Source organism: Phoenix dactylifera, chromosome 4 (genome assembly GCF_009389715.1).
Source record: "Phoenix dactylifera cultivar Barhee BC4 chromosome 4, palm_55x_up_171113_PBpolish2nd_filt_p, whole genome shotgun sequence".
NCBI lineage: Eukaryota > Viridiplantae > Streptophyta > Magnoliopsida > Arecales > Arecaceae > Phoenix > Phoenix dactylifera.
In genome coordinates this window covers 11939187-11962507 of record NC_052395.1, presented here as the reverse complement: position 1 = coordinate 11962507, position 23321 = coordinate 11939187, and the positions used below count along the sequence as shown (strand labels likewise).

General features: G+C 36.9%; 1 protein-coding gene and 1 pseudogene across 2 annotated transcripts; one reads left to right on the top strand and one right to left on the bottom strand.

Annotated features, from left to right (window-relative positions):
* Positions 1-24: 24 nt before the first annotated feature.
* On the top strand, positions 25-928 carry LOC120110476 (annotated as a pseudogene).
* A 1993-nt stretch (positions 929-2921) lies between these two features.
* On the bottom strand, positions 2922-21736 carry LOC103709871 (F-box/FBD/LRR-repeat protein At3g26920-like). 2 transcript variants are annotated; one of them, XM_039125559.1, is made up of 6 exons: positions 21581-21736; positions 14047-14558; positions 7315-13887; positions 6206-7218; positions 5944-6111; positions 2922-5822 (listed from the first exon to the last, which is right to left on the bottom strand). In XM_039125559.1, the coding sequence occupies exons 4-6, from the start codon at positions 7106-7108 to the stop codon at positions 5526-5528; spliced, it is 1368 nt and encodes a 455-aa protein (XP_038981487.1). In that variant the 5' UTR covers positions 7109-7218; positions 7315-13887; positions 14047-14558; positions 21581-21736; the 3' UTR covers positions 2922-5525. The 2 variants fall into 2 exon arrangements, with proteins under 2 accessions (XP_038981487.1, XP_008793618.1); XM_008795396.4 differs by having other exon boundaries at positions 7315-14558.
* Between the last annotated feature and the right edge of the window lie 1585 nt (positions 21737-23321).

Genomic DNA, 23321 nt, shown 5'->3' with positions numbered 1-23321 from the left:
AACACAAATCCAAGCATCTAGAACCATCATTCATCCCTAAAATATCTCTAAAATTTCAAATTTTCTATTACAATAAGAAAAGGTGGCCAATGCCATTTTAAGTGTTAGAGAGGATATTATAATAATTTCAACGAACACAAGTATATATATAAAGGGGGAGCGGTAATCGGTCTTTGCCATGTGAAAAGCGAAGCAAACCCTAACCCTAGATCTCAAATGGCGCCGTTCGCGAAGACTCCTCCCGGCGATCCGAAGGCTGGGGAGAAGATCTTCAAGACCAAGTGTGCCCAGTGCCACACCGTCGAGAAGGGGCTGGCCACAAGCAAGGTGAACCTCTCCCCCTTTTTCGATCTCTGTATATTTTTCTTGATCTTTTTAATGTGCGATTGCTTTAGATTTACGTAACTATGTGTTGTTTTCCACTAATTTTTGTGGGAGTTTTTTGTTTGGATTTGTTTGATCTGAACCTTCTATGATCAGTGTTCTGTGGTTTCAAAATCCGAGGCTCGAACTGCTTGAATCTTGGCAAAAAAATTAGACCTTTAAAATTTTGCTTTTTTTTTTTGTTTTTTTTTTCTCAGGTGTTTGTTGTTTCTTATTTTATTTCCAATGCTTTGGCCGTCTTTATGTGCATTCAATGCAACAACTTGATCCGTCCTTTAGCTAGTAATAGTTTAGCGTTAACTGTGCATAAATTTTTGTGACAATTTTTTCGTTTTGCTCTGCATGCAGGACCTAATTTGCATGGACTTTTTGGGAGGCAATCAGGTACTACACCTGGCTATTTGTACTTTGCTGCAAACAAGAACATGGCTGTGACATGGGAGAAGTCAACTTTGTATGATTACTTGCTTAATCCAAAAAAGGTATGGAATCCAAACTCAATATCATTGATTACATAATACATCGAACTCAGTTATTTTTTTTATTGGGCTATTACTTATAAGATATGCAACGTGTTGTGATCACACATCTCCATGATACTAACACAAGCATTCAATTCTTTTTAATCAATCGGGTCAGATTGTTTTTTCATATACATGTTAGGAAGGGTTGTGTAATCTAGATTTTCCACCTGAACTAAGACAGTAATATCATAGACGAATTGGCACTAATTTTAGTAGGATCTTCTTGGTTGCTAGAATCATTATTTTGTGGGAAAGATCTGTGGACTCTACATATTGGATATTAAGGAGTCAAGTATGTATCAATATATTTCTTTGCTGTCAGAAAATCCACTGGAATAGTGAAATATACAAGGCATGAATTATGTGAGGAACAAATTGTATTCCTAAGAGGCATAGATAGCCCTTATTCAGTATTCCTATTGATTTATAATTTGGTAAATCAACTGATTTTAGGACATACTACTTTTTGAGGTACTTTTTCTCCTTTTCTTCTTTAGAAAGAAATCTGTTGAATCAGTGAAATGATAGGTTCTGTTGAATTCTGCATAAAGTTGGATTCAGCAGTGGGTGGGGAATGGCTTGTGTTTTAGTGATTGTTCACACATTTAGGTGCTTAAATGGTTAAATATTCTAGTGGATATCTGTCTCTTTAAAGTTGTTAAAATTTTTTCATTATTTTTTTTTTTAAAAAAATTCTTAATGAGTTTGCTTTAGGCCTCCAAATGCATTGAGTGGTTCCTGATTAAAAATACAATATTTCTATACCCAAAATATATACACATGGTTTATCTAAAAAACATGTAAAAATCACATCATTCCAAACATGATAGTGATTGCAACAATCAAGACTATTAGAATAGATTTGATAAATGAACTTGTAGTCATTCTTTTTTTTTTCCTCATATTATAAAGGGGTGCAATTGTTATCAAAGAGTGTATAGGCAAAATAGAAAAAGAAAAGAGGACTCCACCTTGAGAGACGTTGCCAAACTGAGGTAATTATGCATCGATGGAGATGAAATGAAGGGCTTTAAAGTTTCCAAACTCAATATTGAACTGTAGTTTTTCTGTTCCATAGGGGTATGTTGTAGGGCTGCGGACCTCTATAGTCTCCCTAAAATTTAGTATGTTAAAATTATAGTATTAAACTATGTTGCTAAAAGCCTGGAAAAAGTATGACATATCTGATGGTATAATAAATTAACGAATCTGTAAAGGTCATAAAACGACTTCGGGCAAGGAAACAATTAAAAGGTCAAGTAAAGGAGGCATAGTTGGCCAATATTTAGTTCTCTCAAAAGCAAGTTATATATAACAACTTTAAAAATCATAGAACAATACTTGTCCACACAGATGTATATCCTTGGTTGTATATTTGGAATATAGGTATCGCAAATCGCCATCTATACTTTCAGTATTTAACCACTTCATAAAAGTGAATTAAATTTCCATAAGGTGCTTGCAACCTTGCACAAAAGTCTCAAGGTCACCTTCATCCCCATTGAACCCATGAATACCAATTTCTTTGAGGAAATACAAGCTCAATTTGCTGTGGCCTCCGGTCTTCTCCCTATCCAAGCATGCCCTGGTTGTAATTAACCAAGTGAACAAGTGCCACGATGGAGGCAGACCACAATGTCCCTTTCCTTAGGAACGCCTCAGACAACATAACTTTCTAAGTAAACAAAAGTTAATTAGATTGGCGACAGTAACATATTACCTAAATGTTAAATCAAGATATGTCATACCGGTCCAAATCAGGCGGTACGAGGCACTATACCGTACCAGTTCGATATTGATATCCGGTATGGATGATATACTAAGCCAAAAAAATTATATATCGTACTGATACTGTGCTAGTGTGACATCAGTATGGAATCCGATACCAAGATGGTGAACCTTGTGCCAAATGTATAACAAACACCTCATATGAATCAGAAGAGCTCCAAGATTAGGATATCTCCGGAGTGAGGATATTATCACTTTGAGGATGTGGCCTTTGTTCAGTTGCGCTGCAAACTACACATGCTTCATATTACAAGAAGAAAGTGTAGGCATTGTTTCAGATTTTGCACTCTAGGTGGGACCTGTAGCACATGAGAAATCACTGTTGGAAACCGATCTTCACGCCATAACATTGACATATGAAGACAAGTGGCATGACCAACTATGTTGAGATGGTAAATCCGACCAAGTTAAAACAAGCTTTGGCATTGGCATTACGATTCCTCCTCACTATTAGGTCTAGCTATGAGAAACTTCCACTTTTTACCAAGCAAATATTTTACAAGTATTTCCATGTTAGATATCTAGCATCCAACACCATCATGATCCTTAAAACAAATATGACTGCCTTCCTCACCAGAATCTTAATCATAGAATTAATAGGTTGATTATGTTTCGAATTTTTCTAAAATTAATGTCGCTAATCATGTTTGAAACCCAAAAAGCTTCCTTCAGCTTTCAGATCGTCATGTTTCTTTTTTGATTAAAATGAAGAAAAATTTATTTTATTTTTTTTAAAAAAAAGGGGCCCTTTTTGGTATTGCTTTTGTTTTCTGTTTTTATTTTAAAAAATCCAAGAACAAAATTTGTTAGGATGCATCATTATTTATTTTCAATAATCAAATCCTAAACTACAGCAAGCTGAGCAAGTGTATTCTAGTACAGACATCTCAAGAGATACATCATTTCCTCTTGAAGTATAAATAAAGCTGCCAAACTAGTTTGTCAGGATACCAACTTAAACTGAAAAATACTGAAGAACTGTGTTGACAAACTAGCATATGATCACATATCTGAACTGGAAATGAGAGATGCACAGATGACCTCCCAAAAAGTCAAAAGCCTAGCAGGGCATCATTTGTTCATTTGCTATACCAACCAATAATCACAGAAATTGCATAGGCATCCAATATCTACACATCCGTCGTCCTACAAACTCAATCCTAACCGTATTTTTCACTAGCGCCAGAGTCAAATAATAATTAATTAAGGCCATCCTTCCAACTATGGTCAATTTGTGCCTCATATACCAGCATATATATCCTAGAACTTAGATCTCAAATGATCTATTAATTTCCTGCTCATATTTAAAAGAAGGCTACCATAATTAACTTTACAGATTACCAACTTAAACTGTAAATTCCAAGGAACCGTCAGAGCATAATAACTTATTTCTTTGCTAGCATTAGTTTACAGACAGGTCTGAACACACATTTCACATAAACTAAACAGTTAATGTAAGTTAAGGAAAGTTGAACAAGAGAGGAAGTCTTCTATAATGCATATCTATTCTAGTATAGAAAGCAGCTTCCGGTTTGAACTCCAAGAAATTTAAGACAAATTTTGGTATTATAAGGAAAAATCTTTTGCTGTTCAGAACAAGGACCTTCCAGATGAACACTAACTGCATTTCATTAGAGAAGCGTGCATTCTTCAAAGCCTTATCCACAAGATAAATCTAAAAAGAAGATGAACCCTGAGATGACAAGAAACAGAGAAGAACCTCCATCAAGTACAATGGTAGTGGTAAAGAAAAAAATTAACAGCCAGAGCTTTTGTTGCGCTAAAATGCGAAAGAAACTAGTGGCCTCATTTATAACAATGATTTCTAATGACCTCGGCACAACCTAAGAAAATAGAAAGACTTCCATGAAAGAAGCGAGCAATACAATATATATGGTACTAGAACTATTATGATGTATGATAGGTAATATACTAATATCACCAGCTACAAAGACATTTAATGTTTGGGTTTTTCTAAAGTGCTCCAAGCAAATCCGAACAGTTCATATTCCGAGACACTCACTCAAAAATTGATGGCTCGGACAATTTACCATTTCAACCAGCAATAAGAGTGAAATTTAAAGGTACTTTCATAGTTCTCTAAAACTTCGTTTCCAATTTAAAAGACTCCACCACTCCTTTTCTTTTTCCTTCCTTATCATGCTGCAACCATTATGGTTGTCAGTAATCTCCCAACACAACAGTGTAAAACACTCTCTCTCTCAACACAATGTCAGCTGCAAGAGAACTGGCTGCTTCCTGGCCATTATTGGAGTCTAGGACCTCTAAAGTGGAAGATGCCATTACTCTGACAATTGTCCAAGGAGGTCAAGAGGAAAAATAATAGAAAGAGAAACCAGGTGCCAACTAATTTCCTATAAGTTCCCATAATATCCTGTATCTACCAATGGTTCAGATCAATAATTCAAACAATTAAAATAAAATATCAACGAACTGTAACAAAATCCTCAGTAATTATGGATATTCCTGGTAAACTAATGGGCACAAATTGCCGCTTCTCATTCGGCAAAATCAACAAATCAGTGAGTCTGTAGCATAATATTTGTTCCACTTGCCTATATGAAGAATAAAAATGACAGTTCGCCATGTGCAATGTTAGACTCATGTTAGACTCCAAATTAAAGAATACATCAATAACAAGGTGCAGAAAAGTAGAAAAATAAGCAGTTGAAGTACACATACTGCAAGGCAATTGGTACAAAACAAGTGCACCAAGATCCACAAATACGACTTCCAAATATACTAGCAACAAAAATCCAGGCCGCATGATATAAGCATCACTCTGGGATTTTCTAATAGACCTGCCAATTATAACCTGGATTCGGTGTTATATTCAATTCTGACACCAGGAAAAGCACTTCGCAGAAGAAACAATTCCTTCCATGCAGATTGATTGTATGACTCCTCTCTGTAACTAATAATCATCCTGTTCAGAACACGCGAGTACGACAACAGAAACCATGCCAAGTCGAGCCAGTTGTTCCAAACCTCGTAGTGAGTGAACAGCGTAGCAGTTGACAGCTGATTCCTTACACACTCTGGAGGAATCTGTTTGTCCCAATAATCCGCCTCAGCGAGTTTTGCACATCCATTGGGCTTGTCTTGCTGATATAGGCACAGTACAGATATATTTGTGAGTTTTGCAAATCAGAATAAAGTACATGATGGAAATTTGCTAATTTAATCTCAAGCAACACATAAATTCAGACAGGATTGTGATGCTTACTCTAACGATGAGCTCCCGAAGATTCGGCGAGCTATTAAGCAGGCAAGTTAAAATCAAAAGAAAATATTTGTCATCAAAGTGCATGCTTAGATCTAGCTTCTTCAAGTTCATCAAGAAATGTCCAGATGGTAAACTCTTAGGTAACGACACATTCTCTCTGTCCAATCGCTATAAAAAAAACAAACAAACAAAAAAATAAATTAAATTGGATTATGATAACAAGTTTGAAGACCATAATGATCAAAGGGATGAAGCAACTGACCATATTATACGGCAGAGGAAATTTCAGAGTAAGGCTTTCAATATGGCTCAATTGCATCAAGAATCTAATAAGTCTGCTGACCTCACTTTCTTCATCCTCATCATTGGGGTACCAACGATCGTGACTGCAACCGTCCTCATCGTTGTTCCTCCAGCTCCCGTCATAAAAGAGGTATGCGAAATTGACGGTGACCGAGGCCAGACGGGGTGCATTTTCTAGAACAATATTCAGGGGCTTGACGGTACTAATGGCCAACTTGTTGAGAACAGGAGCAGAGATCACCAGGTTGGTCAACTTGGAGCAGTAAACCACTGTCAGGTCCTCCAAGGCATGGAGACGAGAGACCAGTCTTCTAAAATCTTCATCAGTGATGAAGACAACCAGCAAGGAGAGAGAGGTAAGGCATTGGAGGCCTGGATATGTGCAGGGAATTGTTAGCCTGCAGCGATTTAGTATCAAGTGTTTGATCGTTCTGCAGCTGAGGACGCCGGAAGGGAGCCCATAAAAGGGCTTTGAAAATTGGGCGATGGATAGTTCTTCGACGCCGGAGTCGCAGAGAGAGTGGAGGACTTGGGACACCGCATCGGCGTCGTGGTCCACGATATCGAACTCGAAGTGGACGGCGACAAGGGGACAGCGGCGGGCGGCGAGGATGGCGAAGACGGTGTCGAGCCAGCGGCTGGGTTCGAACTCGCCATCGGAGGACTGATCGGAGTCCTCCGCGGGGAGGAGGGAGTAGCGGGTGAGATAGAGGGAGGGGAGGGAGGAGAACAGATAACGCCACCTCCTGGCGAGGATGGCGGTGGCGGCCGCTTCTCTGTGCGGAATCTGGGAGAGGATGGATAGAAGGACGTCGTCCGGCAGCTCGCTTAATCTATCCGGTTGTCGTAGGTTCCTCTCCATCGTCGTAACTCTCGCTTGCCCTCACGCCCTAAACCGTAATATAAGACGGCCCTACTATGTACAGTCCGCAATAACACGAAGCGAACGTTACGTTCACACCACAAAGTTATCTGACAAATTTCTAACAAAGTGAGTTCTCCGGCAATTGCCGGCACAAATCCATAGAAACGATAGCCCAAAACGAGAAGAGGTTGGAGAACTCGTACCTCAATATGACGAAGCTACCCGACGACTCTTCCTAGCAAAAACAGAAGGATGAACCTTGAGAACAAAGCTTGAAATCGAGAGAACTTTAGCCCTACTCCTTGGTGGGTCTTAAAGGGGGAGGATAGGAAGTCTTATAAAGACAAAAATTTGAACTTTTTGGTGTTTGGATTAGCTTGAAACAGAGCTACTTCAATCGCGATCGCAGTCACAATCGGAGAGAAAAGAGACTCCCAGCCGGAGTCCTCTCCCAATTTGTCATGTGCGGCAACGTGAAGGGCTGGGAGGCCTCTTTGGGCCAACCCACAAGCCAAAAACTAGTGCAGACCGGTCAATAGACCTCACATTCTTTTCTCCTTAAAAAATTTATCCTCAAAATTAACACACTTGAAGTTTTAAAAAACTGTAGATAGTTGGCTTTATCTCTCCTTCGAGCTCTCAAGTAGTCTCTATTTTCAAATGATTTCTCCACTAAACCTTCACATAGAAAATAGTGTGTCGCCTCAAATTTTGCTCCTTGCAACCAATAATATGTATAAAAACCTCTTTGTAAGTCAAATCTTCTTCAACTTGCAATGGCTCATACTCCACCACATGACTCGGATCCAGAATGTACTTTCTCAATAAAGAAACATGGAAGATGTTGTGTACACTGGAGAGCTCAGGTGGCAAGGCTAATTTGTAAAAAACTTCTCCTACTCTATCGAAAATCTCAAAGGGCCCGATGTAGCGAGGACTCAGCTTACCACGCCTTCCAAATCTCATAACATCTTTTGAGGGTGAATCCTTTAAAAAAACAAAGTCACCCACTTAGATTTCATTTCTCTTCTTTTCTTATTTGCCCAAATCTTTGTCTATCTTGATTCTTGAGTTACCTTAAGTCTTTCCCTGATCAATAAAATTTTCTCTCTGGCATTTTGGACTAACTCATGACCCAATAGCTTCTTTTCACCACCATCATCCCAGTGCAGTGGAGACCTACACTTCCTTCCATAAAAAGCTTCATAAAGTGCCAAGAATAGTGGTCCACTTACTTTGACAATCATAGAGGCTTTCACCGAACTAAAGTGGTTCGATCCAAAACCAAACAACAAAACGACTATGGTGGTGCTGGGATGACGATTATTATTATAGACAAATTCCACTAAAGCTATATGATTATCCCAGCAACCTCCATGATCAACCGTACATGCCCTCAACATATCCTCCAAAGTCTGAATCGTTCTTTCTGACTGGCCATCAGTCCAAGTGTGAAAAGCTGTGCTGAGCTTCAATTCAATTCCCATTGCATCTTAAAAACTCCTCTAGAATTTAGGTAGAAATGTGGGTCCCGATCAGATGCTATGCTTACTGGCATGTCGTGCAGGCGCACGATTTCATCAATATATGTTCGTGCCAGTTTATCAAGTGGAGTGCAAACCCTAAAGGGTAAAAGTGGGCTGATTTTGTGATGCGATCAACAATCACCCACACTGCCTTTTTTTAGTTGTCCTTAGAAGCCCAATGACAAAATCCATAGTGATATATTTCCATTTCCATTTCGGTATCTCTAATGGCTCCAACAACCCAGCAGGTCTTTGATGTTGAGCTTTCACCCGCCGACATACCAAGCACCGGGCTACAAATCTAGCTAATTTTCTTTTCATGTCATTCCATCAAAAGTGCTCCCTTAGATCTCTTTACATCTTTAGGCTATCAGGATAAAAAGAAACGAGACCGATGTGCTTCCTCCACACTTTTTTTCTTTATGATAGGATCTCTTAGTACACACAATCTGTTTCCAAATTGCAAAATACCATCCTAGTGAATTCTAAATTTGGGTCGCAACTCCTTTTCTACATCTTCTTTGAGTTGACACAAATAGACATTGCTCTGTTGTGCAGTCTTTATTCTCTCTATCAAAGCTTATTACAACCTTAAACTAGCCAGCATATTCTTAGCACCTTTTATAGTCACCTCAATTTGCATCTTATCGAGATCCTTTAGAATTTGATATTAGCTAGTAAGTAAAGCTATTATGCCCATCGCTGGCTTCCTACTGAGAGTATCAGCCACCATATTAGCTTTTACAAAATGGCATTTAATGTTTAGATCATAATCTTTCAGCAGTTCAAGCCATCTTCTTTGTCTCATGTTTAGCTCATTTTGAATAAATAGGTACTTTAAGCTTTTGTAGTTAGTGAAAACTTTACAATGCTCCCCATATAGGTAGCGTCGCCAAATATTTAAAACGAAGACTACCGCTGCCAACTCTAAATCATGTATTGGATAGTTCTGCTCATAAGACTTTAGCTGTCTAGAGGTATAGGCCGCTACTTTATCATTTTGTATTAGTACACAACCCAACCATTTCTTGGAGGCATCATTATAGATGGTGAAACCCTTAGGACTGGATGGTAAAGTGAGAATTGGTGCAAATACCAACCTTTGTTTTAATACTTAAAAGCTTTGGTCACAATCTTCATTCCATTCAAACTTTACTTATTTCTAGGTTAAGCAGGTAAAAGGAGCAGCTATCCAATAAAATCCTTCCACAAACCTCCTACAGTACCTAGCCAAACCCAAGAACTTCTGATTTCAATCACATTAATAGAACGAGGCCAGTTCACCACTACTTCTATTATCTTTGGGTCTACTAAAATTCCTTTCTTAGAAATCACATGCCCGAAAAATGCTATCCAACCAAAATTCATATTTGCTCAGCTTGGCATAGAGCTTCTCCTCTCACAGAGTTTGTCGCACCACTCTCAAGTGATTTTCATGTTCTTCCTTACTCTTAGAATAGACTATAAAAATAATGACAAATTGATCCAAGAACTGCTTGAAGATCCTATTCATCAGTTCTATAAAGGCAGCTAGTGCATTAGTTAGTCCAAAAGGCACAGCAATGAATTCATAATAACCATACCTGGTTTGGATTGCAATCTTAGGCACATCCTCACTTTTTATTTTGAACTTATGATAACCAGACCGCAAATCTATCTTTGAGAAGACTTGAGCACCTTGCAGTTAATCAAACAGATCATCAATTCGGAGCAAGAGCTATTTATTCTTCACAGTCACCTTATTCAGTTTCCTATAACCAATACACAGCCTCAAACTTCCATCTTTCTTCTTCACAAATAACACAGGAGAGCTTCCCATGGAGACACTAGGGCAGATAAATTTCTTCTCTAAGAGTTTCCATAGATAGACTTTTAATTCTCGCAATTCTGCAGGGCCATCCTATAAAGAGACGTGGAGATTGGTCCAGCTCCCGGCATGATATCAATTTCAAAATCAGTCTCCCAATCTAGGGGTTGTCCGAGTAATTCATCGAAAAAATATTTGAATATTTTCTAACAATGGAAATATCATTTAACCTCGCTTCCTTTTAAATGTCTACCACATAGGCTAGATAGGCCTAGCACCCTTTCTTAGCACCTTCCTTGAACATATAGCAAAATGATGTGTAGAGAGGGCTTACACTGCATGAACTTCACAATGGGCGCATAGCCCTGATAGAAAAATTCTAGCTCACCCGATATCTGGAATACTACCCTTTTTCTAAAGCAATCAATATGGGCATGATATTCAGATAACCAATTCATCCCAAAAATAACATAAAAAACATGCATATCTAGCTGCACTAAGTCTTTTACTAATTTTCAGTATCAACAACTATTATCTTCTTAAGATGAGTAACAACATACAATGGCTCATCTAATTTTTTAGGCATATGATTCCAAGATGCAGAGGACTTGGTGTATACAAAAGAATGCGTAGAGCCAGAATCAAACAATAGAGAAGCATCTATTAAGTTGATAGAATTATACTTGCCACTACTTCTTCGCTGGCACTGGCATCTTACTGAGTCAATGCAAAAACACGAGCACTAGATTTAGTAGTCCAAAGTCATTCTTCTTTTTGTTCGAGCAGTCCTGTGCTAAATGTCTTGATTGACTGCATGCAAAGCAAGCTTCCAAATTCTTGAGACAATGCCTAGCATGAAACTTGCCGCAGTAGGCACAGGCCTCAAATTTTTTCTTGTTGTTTGCATTGTCCTCAAGGTTCTTTGATTGGTTGTTCTGCTTTCCTGTCGTTTTGGTCCTCTTCTTGTCGCCCCTTCCCTTCGATTATCTCTTCAATTCTGATACAACCTTTAGAGCTCTTTCCAACACATCTTTATAACTAGTGAAGAGGTAAGACGCCAAACGAGACCAGATCGTATACCCCAAAGCCTGTTCAAATCTGTTAGCCTTACTCCTTTCGGACTCTAAGATCCTTCTGCCCCAAGGCCAAAAACTCATTCTTCTTTGCTAATTTCACCGACTTGAAAAAGTATTGATAATAAAATATTTTTCTTAAACTCTTCCCACGTCAACTGGTCATCCTCATTTCCATTAGCAGCTTTTATAGCAATCCACCAAAAACTCAACAATTTCCCTAAGCATCGGTATGGCCATTCTAACTTTTACATCCTCGGAATACTGCAGTGCATCGAACATCTTCTCCATCTCCTAAATCCAAGTCTTTGCGGTCAAAAGATCAGCTTCCCCCCTCAAACATCAGTAGGTTGAGCTTTTTTAATCTCTCGTAATAGGACTCTCGAGGTGGTGCAGGTCTAGGAGTGGCCTGCATCTGCTGCTACTGCTGAAGGAGCTGAGCCACCACCTGGCATACTCTAGCAATGTATGCCCGAGTGGCTGATGCGTATGGAGCTTGCTCAACCGGCAGGTTGGCATCTTCTGTCATGGTCCATCTAGCTCCTCTCCTCTTGGCAGCAAAATTTGCCAAGACTTCCTCCTCTCTGTTGCTGATTGTCACCTATGAAAATACTTAACATTAATCAATTTTCATAGTTGAGCAACAGTAAAATAAGAAAATCTATCTTTTCTTATTCAACTACACAAAATCTAAATAAATGAGACCTAACTACCTATTGCTAAACTTGAAGTTTCACCTATGATTAAACCTATTGCTTTGATACCATAAAATGTCATGCCTCAAATTCGAGACATAACACAACCATGCTATTGAGGGGTACAATCCACGATAACACGAATCCAACATTATATTTAGCTTTAAAATCTATCTCAAACAAAATATAATAAATAAAAATTTAATTTTATTATTCATTAAATGTAACCAATACTAGTTCAAAGCGTCTAAATCCAAACATAAATACCAAACCCATAATTCTTAATATTCAAAAAATATTAACTCTAAATTCATAGTCAACTTAAAATACTAAAAATTTGTATAAAATTGCCAAGCTTGCTAGCGCAAACTTCAAGCCTAGATCATCATTTGTTTCTATCGACCTTATTCGTCTGAAGAGAGAAAAATAAAAATAGAGGTATATAAGCGACACAACTCAATAAGTAAATCTTACTTTACCTTACCAGATCAAGCATAAATTTTTTCATATCAATGCATCATTTAAAAAAAATAATAGATATTTCAAAATAAGCATTTTATAGTACAGTATATCAAGTCATAAAACAAAAAAATGCATGAACAAATCATCCATCTTTCATAAAAATAGTTCCATTTATATTGCAAATAAATTCGTAAATCATGCTTCACATATTTTAATTCTATCATGAATCAAAATATTGCTCACAGATATTTGTGTCATGGTCACTATAACCTGTGACAGGGCTATCTTCGTAATCGACAAGATATTATAGTTCGTATTCGTTACCTACTTTAACTGAGCTTCACTGTTTTCGTTGGATGCTAACTTCAGGATGTCAAATGACCTCCATGTCTGAGGGTAGCCATAGCAATCTGAGAGCCTTTATCTCAGCTACATCTCAGAAAATGCAATACTACTGCTTCAAACAAAGGTAATCATATAGATTCATACAAGTTAAAACATGCAATTTTGGTGTTCTCTAGCCATCTTGAGTTACCTACAAGAAAATATTGAATGCCATTTCTAGTCAAATGAAATGAACCAGATGACTTCTACAAGATTAATAACTTCGATATCTTCATTCCTCCTATAGCAACATCTTATCTGCATGAAACCTATTAAAATTTAGATGAATCATGATAATGAAAAAGCAACCGATTTAAGGTAAACCGAACCCAGTAGGGAAAAAAAATGTCATGGAAAAACTCCAAAAACAGCCTAACATTCAAAAGAAAGCATTGTCCTGAAAGGAAACTTTTGCTGCCTTTTCAAATTAGCAAATGAGCAAACATCAGGGATATCTGGAAACACAAAAGAGGAAAAACAACTAAGGCCTCAGATAACCTGAAATGTAGAACAAATCATGGATTAGGAAAGGAAATGATTAATATCACCCGTCAGATCAGAAGCCATATCTAGTAAAAAATTACATAAGTTCATTTACCAAAGACAAATATGAAACATGCCCGCAATCAAAAAGTTTCAAGAACCACAAACTGTAAGACTGAACCATCAAGAACTATTACAGAAAATAAAAAAGACATCTCCTGTTTAAATCCCACCACCATACCACCGACAACTGCGATCTACTTAAATCAAGAACTACTTGGCACTTGGCCGAGGTTCTTGCATTATGATATCATAAAAATTCGCCAGAAACCCAGCCTTACCATATCTGTGAATATACAAGTATAACAATTAAGAAAAAAACAACATGACATGAAAAAAATTTACAACGTAGAAACATGGAGAAACTACTTGGAGTAAAATGTGTAATTTTTAAAGAAACAAATTAGACCAGAAAGGGAACACCCATGAAAGCACAAAAACTTACTAACTCAACAAGAAGAGTAGATAGGAAATATGCACATGTTTGCACTAGCACTGACAAGAGCTCATTGCAAGGACGAACTCAGATTGCAAAACTACATTTTCATCAACAACCTTCATTGCAACCCCCAGAGAGAGAGAGAGAGAGAGAGAAGTTGAAATGTACTAATCAGCCAAAATTGTTTAGCAGATGATTACAGCCCACATGCTTTAAACATTAAAAAAAAATTGCGCCTCATGGGTCATGGAATAGACTGAAGATATGGACGCCAGCTGGAAAATGAGAGCTATGGAGAAAAATAGCTATTGGAAAATGGATATTCTTCACACATACCATCGGGCGGGGCATATCGTCTTAACATACCCAAAATAATAAAGTGCAAGAGAAGTGAAGAGATACCATCACACTCCGTTACTTCTGCATGGAGATGAACTAAATTAAGAGATCTTCAAAACTATTTACCATCTGAATGAACATAGGGCATCGCAGACTTCATGCTGCAACACCCAAACCACCTGCAAAACAGAAGAATGAGCATTCCCAACAATCTCCGGAAACCATAAAGATACATGCACAAGCTCTAGATCCATCATGAACTAAAATAGGAAAAAGAAGCCCTGCTAAATGATGGATCCAACAAATCACCAACTAGAGTGAAGGAAATGAAAATTCAAGCAGTGATTAAGGCATAAAATTGGAAACCCCCACTCAAGAACATCAGTTGCATGCAGAGTAAAAAACATCTCTGGATAACTGATTATGAATCAAGACGATAGCAAAAATGACTTAAATCATCCAAAAAAAGGTCTGCAACATACCATTTAAATAAATAGTGGGAAACTCTTCCAACCAAAAATCCAGCATCGTATGGCACATATTTTCAATACCAAAAATTCCCGCAATAAGTGGTTGCACAAGCGGGGAAAGAACCATTCTTGTGAGGAGAACAAGATGATAATTAGTCTCTGCACGCTACAAAGATACCTATAACAGGATATCAAATTTGATGTGCCAATTCAAACAAAAGAAGCAGAAATCTCTTACAAGATTGATCTGCCATTTTTCTTCTCTGTTAGTCATCTTAGAAATCAACCAACTCTCCTCCCCCCCCCCCCCCCCAACACACACACACACAGAATCCCTACAAGATGATAGCATCAGTTCTCCTCATCTTTCTCATAAGTCATTAAAGAAAAAGAAAAAAAAAGACAACCATGCGATAGTAGCCAATTCGTATAGATGATTCTTGGAGTTTATAATTTATATAACATCCCTGGTTGCTGAAACAAAAGATCAGCACCACCAACCTCTATAATATTTATACCATAAATGCATTTGTGAAACTTCATGGCCATCAAAGAAATAAGGGAAAGAAGAAGTTCTTTACATTAATATAGCAGATCAGCCATTAAACTAGAGGAGTCAATCAAAATCCAAGAAGTGCAGAAACAGCAATAAAAAAAGAAGAAACAAAAGTCTCTCGCAAAAACCACAGTTGTATGTATTCTATTTTTGATCACTGAACACCAGATAATAGTAAAATTATATTATTGTAGTGAGAAGGACTATCATTGACAGAATATCAGTGATGGACTGGATCATCAAATATTGGAAAGTCCAGCAGCCATAACATTTAGTGAAATTGCATCAATTTTCAATTATCAAACATCCTTGCATGATTCTAACACCTGTGACATAAAACAGTCAATCAAGAACATGATAAAGCCAGAGTTTCTCTCCATTTTGGGGAGCACTAGAAGAGAAGATTGAAAGCACGTGACCACAGTTTTGGTCCCTCTAAGCCATCTTGCTCCGACGATGATTTTTATCTTAAAGCTAATTCTCCATATCCTTCTGAAGAGGTCCTGTAGAAACAGTTAATATTTGGTGGCTCTTATGAGAATATAGCTACCTTCTTTTCTTATTTACAACAGCAGTCCCCACAGGAAAGCATCAAGTTGCCATTAAAAACTACTGAAGTGAAATTCACTAACTTTTCAAAGTTAAAATTTTGACTTCCTCTTATTCATCTCAAGAAATATTGGAATAAAATATATCATGTACATGTGATCTATTTAATTAAGCACTCCGTAGGAAAAAAAACGATCCTCATGATGCTTCCAAGGTCTTAGATCCATTTTGTTCACCTATCTCAGAAATCTCTATTCTCAAAAAACAACAACAGCAAAAAAAAAACACTACTGAATGTAGAAACAAATAGAAAATAGAACAACAGGAATAAAATTTAAAAAAAACATAAATTATGAAATAGGACATATAGAAAAGCTGAATAAATAGAGATGGTGAAAAAAATAAAAGATTAAAAGACAGAATATAAGAGAATATTATGTGTGTGTGTGTGTGTGTGTGTGTGTGTGTGTGTGTGTGTGTGTGACTTTGAAAAGGAAGTAACTGAAAAATGAATATGCAATTCTCTCAAGACAAACAAAACTGAATATATCAAACAGATGATAAAGAAATAAACAAAAATAAATAAAAGAGAGATAAAAAGTGAAACACCAAACCTGCAAAATATATATAAACACAGATTATAAAGACAATAAGAAAATAGTTAACAAAAATATATTTGATAAACTGAAAAGAGAAATTACAAAACTAAATTTGTGAAAATGCATAACAGAAAAGAAACAGAAATTATAAAAATGAATTTGCAAAATCAAATAAAAATTAAAAAATACAAAACCAAATATATAGAAACAAGTAATAGAACAAACAAAATATAAAAGAAACGAGAATAGAAATTAACAAACAGAGTTTGTGTAAATGAACATAAGATGGGGAAAAATATAAATAAATAGAATAAGAATTGAATTTTCTAAAATAATATAAGAAAATATGAAAGCAAATTTATAAAACCCAGTGAAAAATCAACTAAAACAATAAAATACAGTAAATTGGGGAACGAAATTTTAAAGGAAAAAATGAGATACATAAAAATAACAGAAAACAAACTTAAAACTGGAAAAACAAAAGTGTTAACATAAAGTTGAATAAGTAAATATAAAACTAAAAATAGCTCAAAATGCATAAAATGGACTTGCAGATAAGGGTGAAAGTGGATCGGATAATATCCGTCAGAATCAATTTTCGTATCCGAATCTATCCGGATATAGATAAAAATTTGAGCATCCGACTAATATCCATACTTGTATCCATATCCGTCAAAGAAAAATGAATATGAATAGACAATAATCGATCTGTATCCGAATATCCGACTCCATTTGTAACTCTATTTAATTTTATATAGCACTCATGAACTTTTAGAAAAAATAAATGACCATATTAACATGCTATTAACATGATTTATATTCATTTAGTAATGTCTTTGATTCTGTGGTCATAAAATTTAATTATCTTATTTATAGCTATATTTATATCCATACTTTTGGTATCCGATTTGATCTATATCCGTTTAAAATAAATATAAATTTTTTTTTTTGCATTCTACCAACATCAATATCTGTATTTGTATTCATCAAATAAAACAAATATGGATATGGATATGCTAGTGTCCGATCCATATCCGATCCAATTTCAACCCTACTTGCAGAAAGACAGAAGAACTCAACAATATACAAAAAAAATATTCAAACATAACAATACAAAAACCGAGAACAATGATGAACTAAAATAAGCTGAAAAAGTTATCAATTGAAAACAGATAACAAAAATGAAAAAAATGTAAGCACAAACAACTAGATACAAGAGCTTGTAAAATATAAAAAAATAAATTGAAATAGTATGAGAAGTTGAATATGTAAAAATAAACAACATGAATAATAAAAAATAAAGGAAAATATATGCAAACAGGATTTGTGAAAGCAAACATGAAGATGAAAAATAAAGAAAAAAAAAGAACAAGATCGTGCAAACAGGAAAATGTAAAACAAATCTTCAAAAATAAAATAAACTAAATTCCAAACACATAAAAAAAACCAAAAATATTAACCGGACTATAAACAAATAGAAAAAATGGAATAAAATAAAAATGAACATATTGAAAAATAAATAAATGAAGAAGCAAAAAATAAAAAAACAGAATTTAGAAAGAGAGAACAAAAAGGAAATTTTTAGAAATTAATAAAAGATAAAATGATAGTAGAAAGAACATACAATACATATTTAATAAAAAAACACTAGAACATAAAACAGTATGTGCAAATTTAAAGGCGACAAAAAATATGAATAGAAACCGGACAACAAAGTCACAAAATTAAATTAGAAAAAACAAATTGTAGAATGAATATTGAAAGAATGATTAAATAGAAAACATAAGTAACAAGACAAAATAGAGACAAGTCTCAATCCCACTTCTCTTCTAGGTTCTACCATTCCTTGTCCTAAATACACTCCTTTGGTAAAAGAGGACTGAGTTGAATTAATACAGTAAAAGATTTTTAACAAAGATTGTGGAACCTTGCCATTTTTCCTATACTAGGAGGTTTGGTAGAGAGGTTGAGGGCGACGGGGACAACATCAAACAAAAATTGGATTTTAATAAGAGAGAAGTAGAGAGTGGAAATTATGCTCTTAACTTATTTCTGCACCACAGAAAGGAGAGCAAAAGCTAAACCGAAAAGGTATTTTTAAAAGGTGTATCTATGATGTGTGCAAAATCATTGTTCTATCCAGAAAGTTTGCATTACAATAACAGAGCCAACGAAGATGATAGAAGCTTATATCTGTATTAGAACTAGAACTGGGGAAGAAAGAGCTAAGAGCTTAGGGGGAAATCACCCTCTGAAAATCCCAACATAGCGCAACATCTTCCACAATGTCCATAGGTGGACGAATGATTTGGAGTTAGATATATAGAAGATAAAACAAAAACATGAAGGAACAAAGAAAATGGTGATCATCATCTCAAAGATCGAGAGAGAAAGAGAGAGAGGGAAGAAAGGGGGGGGGGGGGGAGAGAGAGAGAGAGAGATTGGGAAGGTCGTGGAGGAGATGCTTATTAGATATTGTAATGAGCGCATTCATTGGAGTAAGAAAAACAGAGGAAGTTGTCAAAGTAAATTTAGAGAGACCAACAGCCCATCAAATTATCCTTACATAAGTTATATGCATTGCATGAGCTGACAAAGATCTCTTGAGATTAAAAGATCACAGCCTCAATCAAATCATTTGTTCTTAATCAGTCCTATGCATCACCTGCACAGCATTCAAGTTCACAAAAGTTAACTTTTTCTGAATTTGTTTTCCTATAAAAAAATTTCCTTACTTTAAATGGATTTTTTTTGTAAAATATTCAACAGATGGAATCTTAAAACCTCCATTTTTGCACAATAATACAGTTTATGATTTATAACAATAATTATGGACCTTGTCCCAATTATTTGGTTCAGATAATAATTTATAATTATATCTTTAAACATATCGAAACATACACCTTATGCTTTTATAGTTTCTTCAATAACTTCAAGTATCTTTCTTCTTTTATATATTTCAAGTATAGTGTATTCAACTTTCCCATGAAACAGTAGATGATAGACAGCATTTTACAATAGTCTAAAGTAGACTAACACCCACGGTTACCAAACATATCATGACAAAATTTTATCACCAGTTTAAATATACTAAAAGACAAAATTATTTACTAAATCAAACTATAAGATCTTGGAAACACCATTAACCACATGTTTCAAAGACATGGAGAGAAAATTAAAGCCACACTACATCCTTCTGTTTTAGTAAACAAGGTAAAAAAAAGGGGGAAAAGAGCAAGGCACCAGAAGATTCATACACTAGCAAATATTCAATTTTCTTAATATTAGACAGTTGTAACAGGGATATCACCATAAAACACCAAACCCCAAACTAGAAATCAAGAACTATCTGATAAATTCACCAAGAAGAAATAGGAATGGCGAAAATTACTATATAATGCCAAAGCCAAATTGCAAGTCAAGAACATCTCATGGTTTCAAAGAAGCAAGAGAATCAGATTGGAAAGATTCATATACCAGCAAATCATCAAAGTTCTCTGCTAAAATCCTACTTTGCCACCTGCAGTGAGAAACAGATCGCAAACACAAGCATTGACACAGAATAAGAATAACAAGATTTAGTTATGCATAGATTGTATGAGCTACTTGGAGGAAACTGAGCAAGAAATATCGAAGTAATAAGCCCAATAAGATACTACCGCTCATCCACAAGTGTAGTGATTCAATAGCAGAAATCATAGCCAACATCTGAATTAAATAAAATTGTGATACGTGCATGCCATGCACGTATTCACAATAGAGCAACCACACTCCCGAGAGGGCAACGTGCTAACGCGTGGACAGGTATCCCATGATGCCACGCCTCTATCTAGGATTCTCTTAGAGTTTGTTTCCCTGTTTACCTAGTCTTAAGTGGGTTAGTTTTTTGGGTGACTCATCCTGTAGGAGGAATGGGAAGATGGGGTGTAACGTGCAACGTGGGCAGTTGCATGCCCATGCATGTATTCACATGCAACGTGGGCTGCTTCCTTGTATTTAAAGTCCAAGTGTCTGTAACATTTTTTTATGCAAATACAAACCTAGAAAATGATCCCTTGGGATCACCAATTGGAGATCTTGTCTCTCTCGAACGAAACAGCTTCTTTTTTTTCTCTTTTCTTATTTTTCTTCCATCAACGCCATCACGGGTCGCAAAACCCGTAACAGTTCGAAGTCTCTTGTGATTGAGGACGTTGCACGTACCCAATTGACTACAAGGGTCAGATGACAGAAGCTTGCTCTAATCGCCAATATATTATCCAAAATCAAGATAGTGTAAATGGCTGCATAGATATATCCTCCAAAAAATAAGGCGAACAACAGATATCATATCATTTAGCTACATTCACAGGGAAAAAGACCAATTGATTGTGAATCCAAATCTTGACTTTAATCACTAACAGGAAATATTATACAGAACTTTCCTGCAATCTAAGTAACAACAAAAAAACAGCAGAACAACGCAACAAAAAATTCAAACGGGTTACAGCACGATCAAATAAAAATTTCTTTCCAAGAAGGGTGGAACAACATAAGAAATAGATAACCCAAGTCAAACTTAAGAATCAACAGAAACCCAATCTAAAAGTTCTCCATCATCAATCACTGGGGCAGAAAAGGCCATCAATATCCAAGAATTTTTAAAACATCACGTAGAACAATATCCAGATCTAGACGGTCACAAAATTAAACCCTGAGAGATCGCAGTTAGGGCAAACAGTGAGATCACCGTTTAACATCAAAACCTGACGAGAAATCAAGAACATCACCAGAATACAAAGAAAACAACAAATAGGAACGCGGAAGCTACCGTACAAGGCCCAAATCAAGAACTATCTCCAGAATCCAAAGAGCTACCGTCCGCATAAACACCAAATCCCCGAACTAGAAGAACTCAACGAACGATCAAGAAACAGGAAATACAAACAGATTGCCACACGATGCTAAAACCAATTTAAAAATCAAGAATTGTCTCAAGATCTCGAAACAGATGCACGAAAATCGGGAAGTGAGGACGGATCAATCACCTTGTCTCCAAGGAGGGCAGCTTCTGGACCTCCTCGTCGTCGTTCTCGCCGGATTCCAAAGGTTAGGTCGATCGGTCCTGGGAAGAGAAGCGGAGAGCAACGGGACTCAAGGAAGAGGCCGAAGCAACGGTAACGACTGAAGGCGCGTGGTGCGGAGGTCTATTTTAAGAGTTCTAATTTCAAGTCGGCACGCGTGCGGTGATTAGGGATTATACGTCATCGTCCGAGCATTAAATGATTAAGAGATACGAATTAATTCTCTCCAAGTCCCTGCTTGACGATTATATCATTTATAAGTTCTCGAGCTTCTAATTTTTTGAGATCGACAACCTGCATGGCAAATAAAGGAAGGAGTTTCTTCGTATACACAGTCCATTCAAGAAGGTCCAAGGAACCCTGATTGCGTTGATACTTTTATCATAGTGATGGAAGGAGTAGGAGTTAAGGGGAACAAATAGGTAATAGATGCTAGGATGTACTTCATCAAGTACACAAGTTTTCTGTACCCAAAAAATATGCATAAGGTTTATTTTAAAAAAGTGAAATGATCATTTGAACCATGGTAGTGATTGCGGCAATCAAGAGGACACTTGATAAATGTAGTTCTAGTCTCTCTTTTTATACATAGGGGTGCAATTACTGTATGAGGGTGTATAGACAAAATTAGAAAAAGAAAAAAGGACTCTAATTTGATAGGGATTTCAAAACCGAGGCAATTATATATTGGTGGGGATAAAAATTAAAGAAATTTTGTATAAGGTGGTCATTCCAAAATCAAAAATAATATGGGTGGAGACTGTTAGATTTTTATTAAATAATGATTAAAAGTTTTCATACTTAAAACATATATATTATGTATATAGGTTAAGAAGGGAGTGTGGTGTGGATGGTTGGTGTGTCCGTTTGAGGTGCTTGAGGTAGGTGGTTTGAATCTCTTTTCCCTCCTTTTTAAAATTCTCATATGGAGGATTTATTTACGTGAAGGAGAGGCAGCTTGGTTATGTTGCTCGGTTCTGTGCCTGTGCTCGTCCGACCCGACGGTCTTTGCGCCCGAGCCTGTGCTCGCTTGGCCCTGCTCGTCCAAGGTTCCTTGTGCCTGTGCGACCAGAGGTTCTTTGCGCATGTGCCCTGCTCGTCCGAGTTTCCTTGCGCCCGTGCCTGTGCTCGTCGGCCCTGCTCGTCCGAGGTTCCTTGCGCCTCACATGCTCTGCTCGTCCAAGGTTCCTTGTGCCTGTGCGACCAGAGGTTCTTTGCGCATGTGCCCTGCTCGTCCGAGTTTTCTTGCGCCCGTGCCTGTGCTCGTCGGCCCTGCTCGTCCGAGGTTCCTTGCACCTGTGCGACCCAGAGCTGAGGTCGTCCAAGAGACTGAGGCCTTGCTCGTCCGAGGTTCCTTGTGCCTGTGCTCGTCCGAGGTGCCGAGGCTGAGGTCGGACCACAGGTGCAATGAGCCCAGAGGAGCCGAGGTCGGACAACAGGTGCGATGAGCCAAGAGGCGCATGAGTCGTGCTTCGCACCCTTAGCATGAGGAGCCACGTCGCTTCCTCGTTAGCACCTCTTCGCAACCGACCTCGCATCCACTGATCCTACTCCCAGTGTTTTTTCAAACTTTATTACTAGTTTTGACCGTTGACCGATTTTTGGTCGCGTCTGTTCCGAAGAAGTCTATAAATAGACCTCTTCGGATTAGACAGTATAGAGAATTGAAAACAGAGAACTTCTATTCTTTCTATTTGCTATTTTT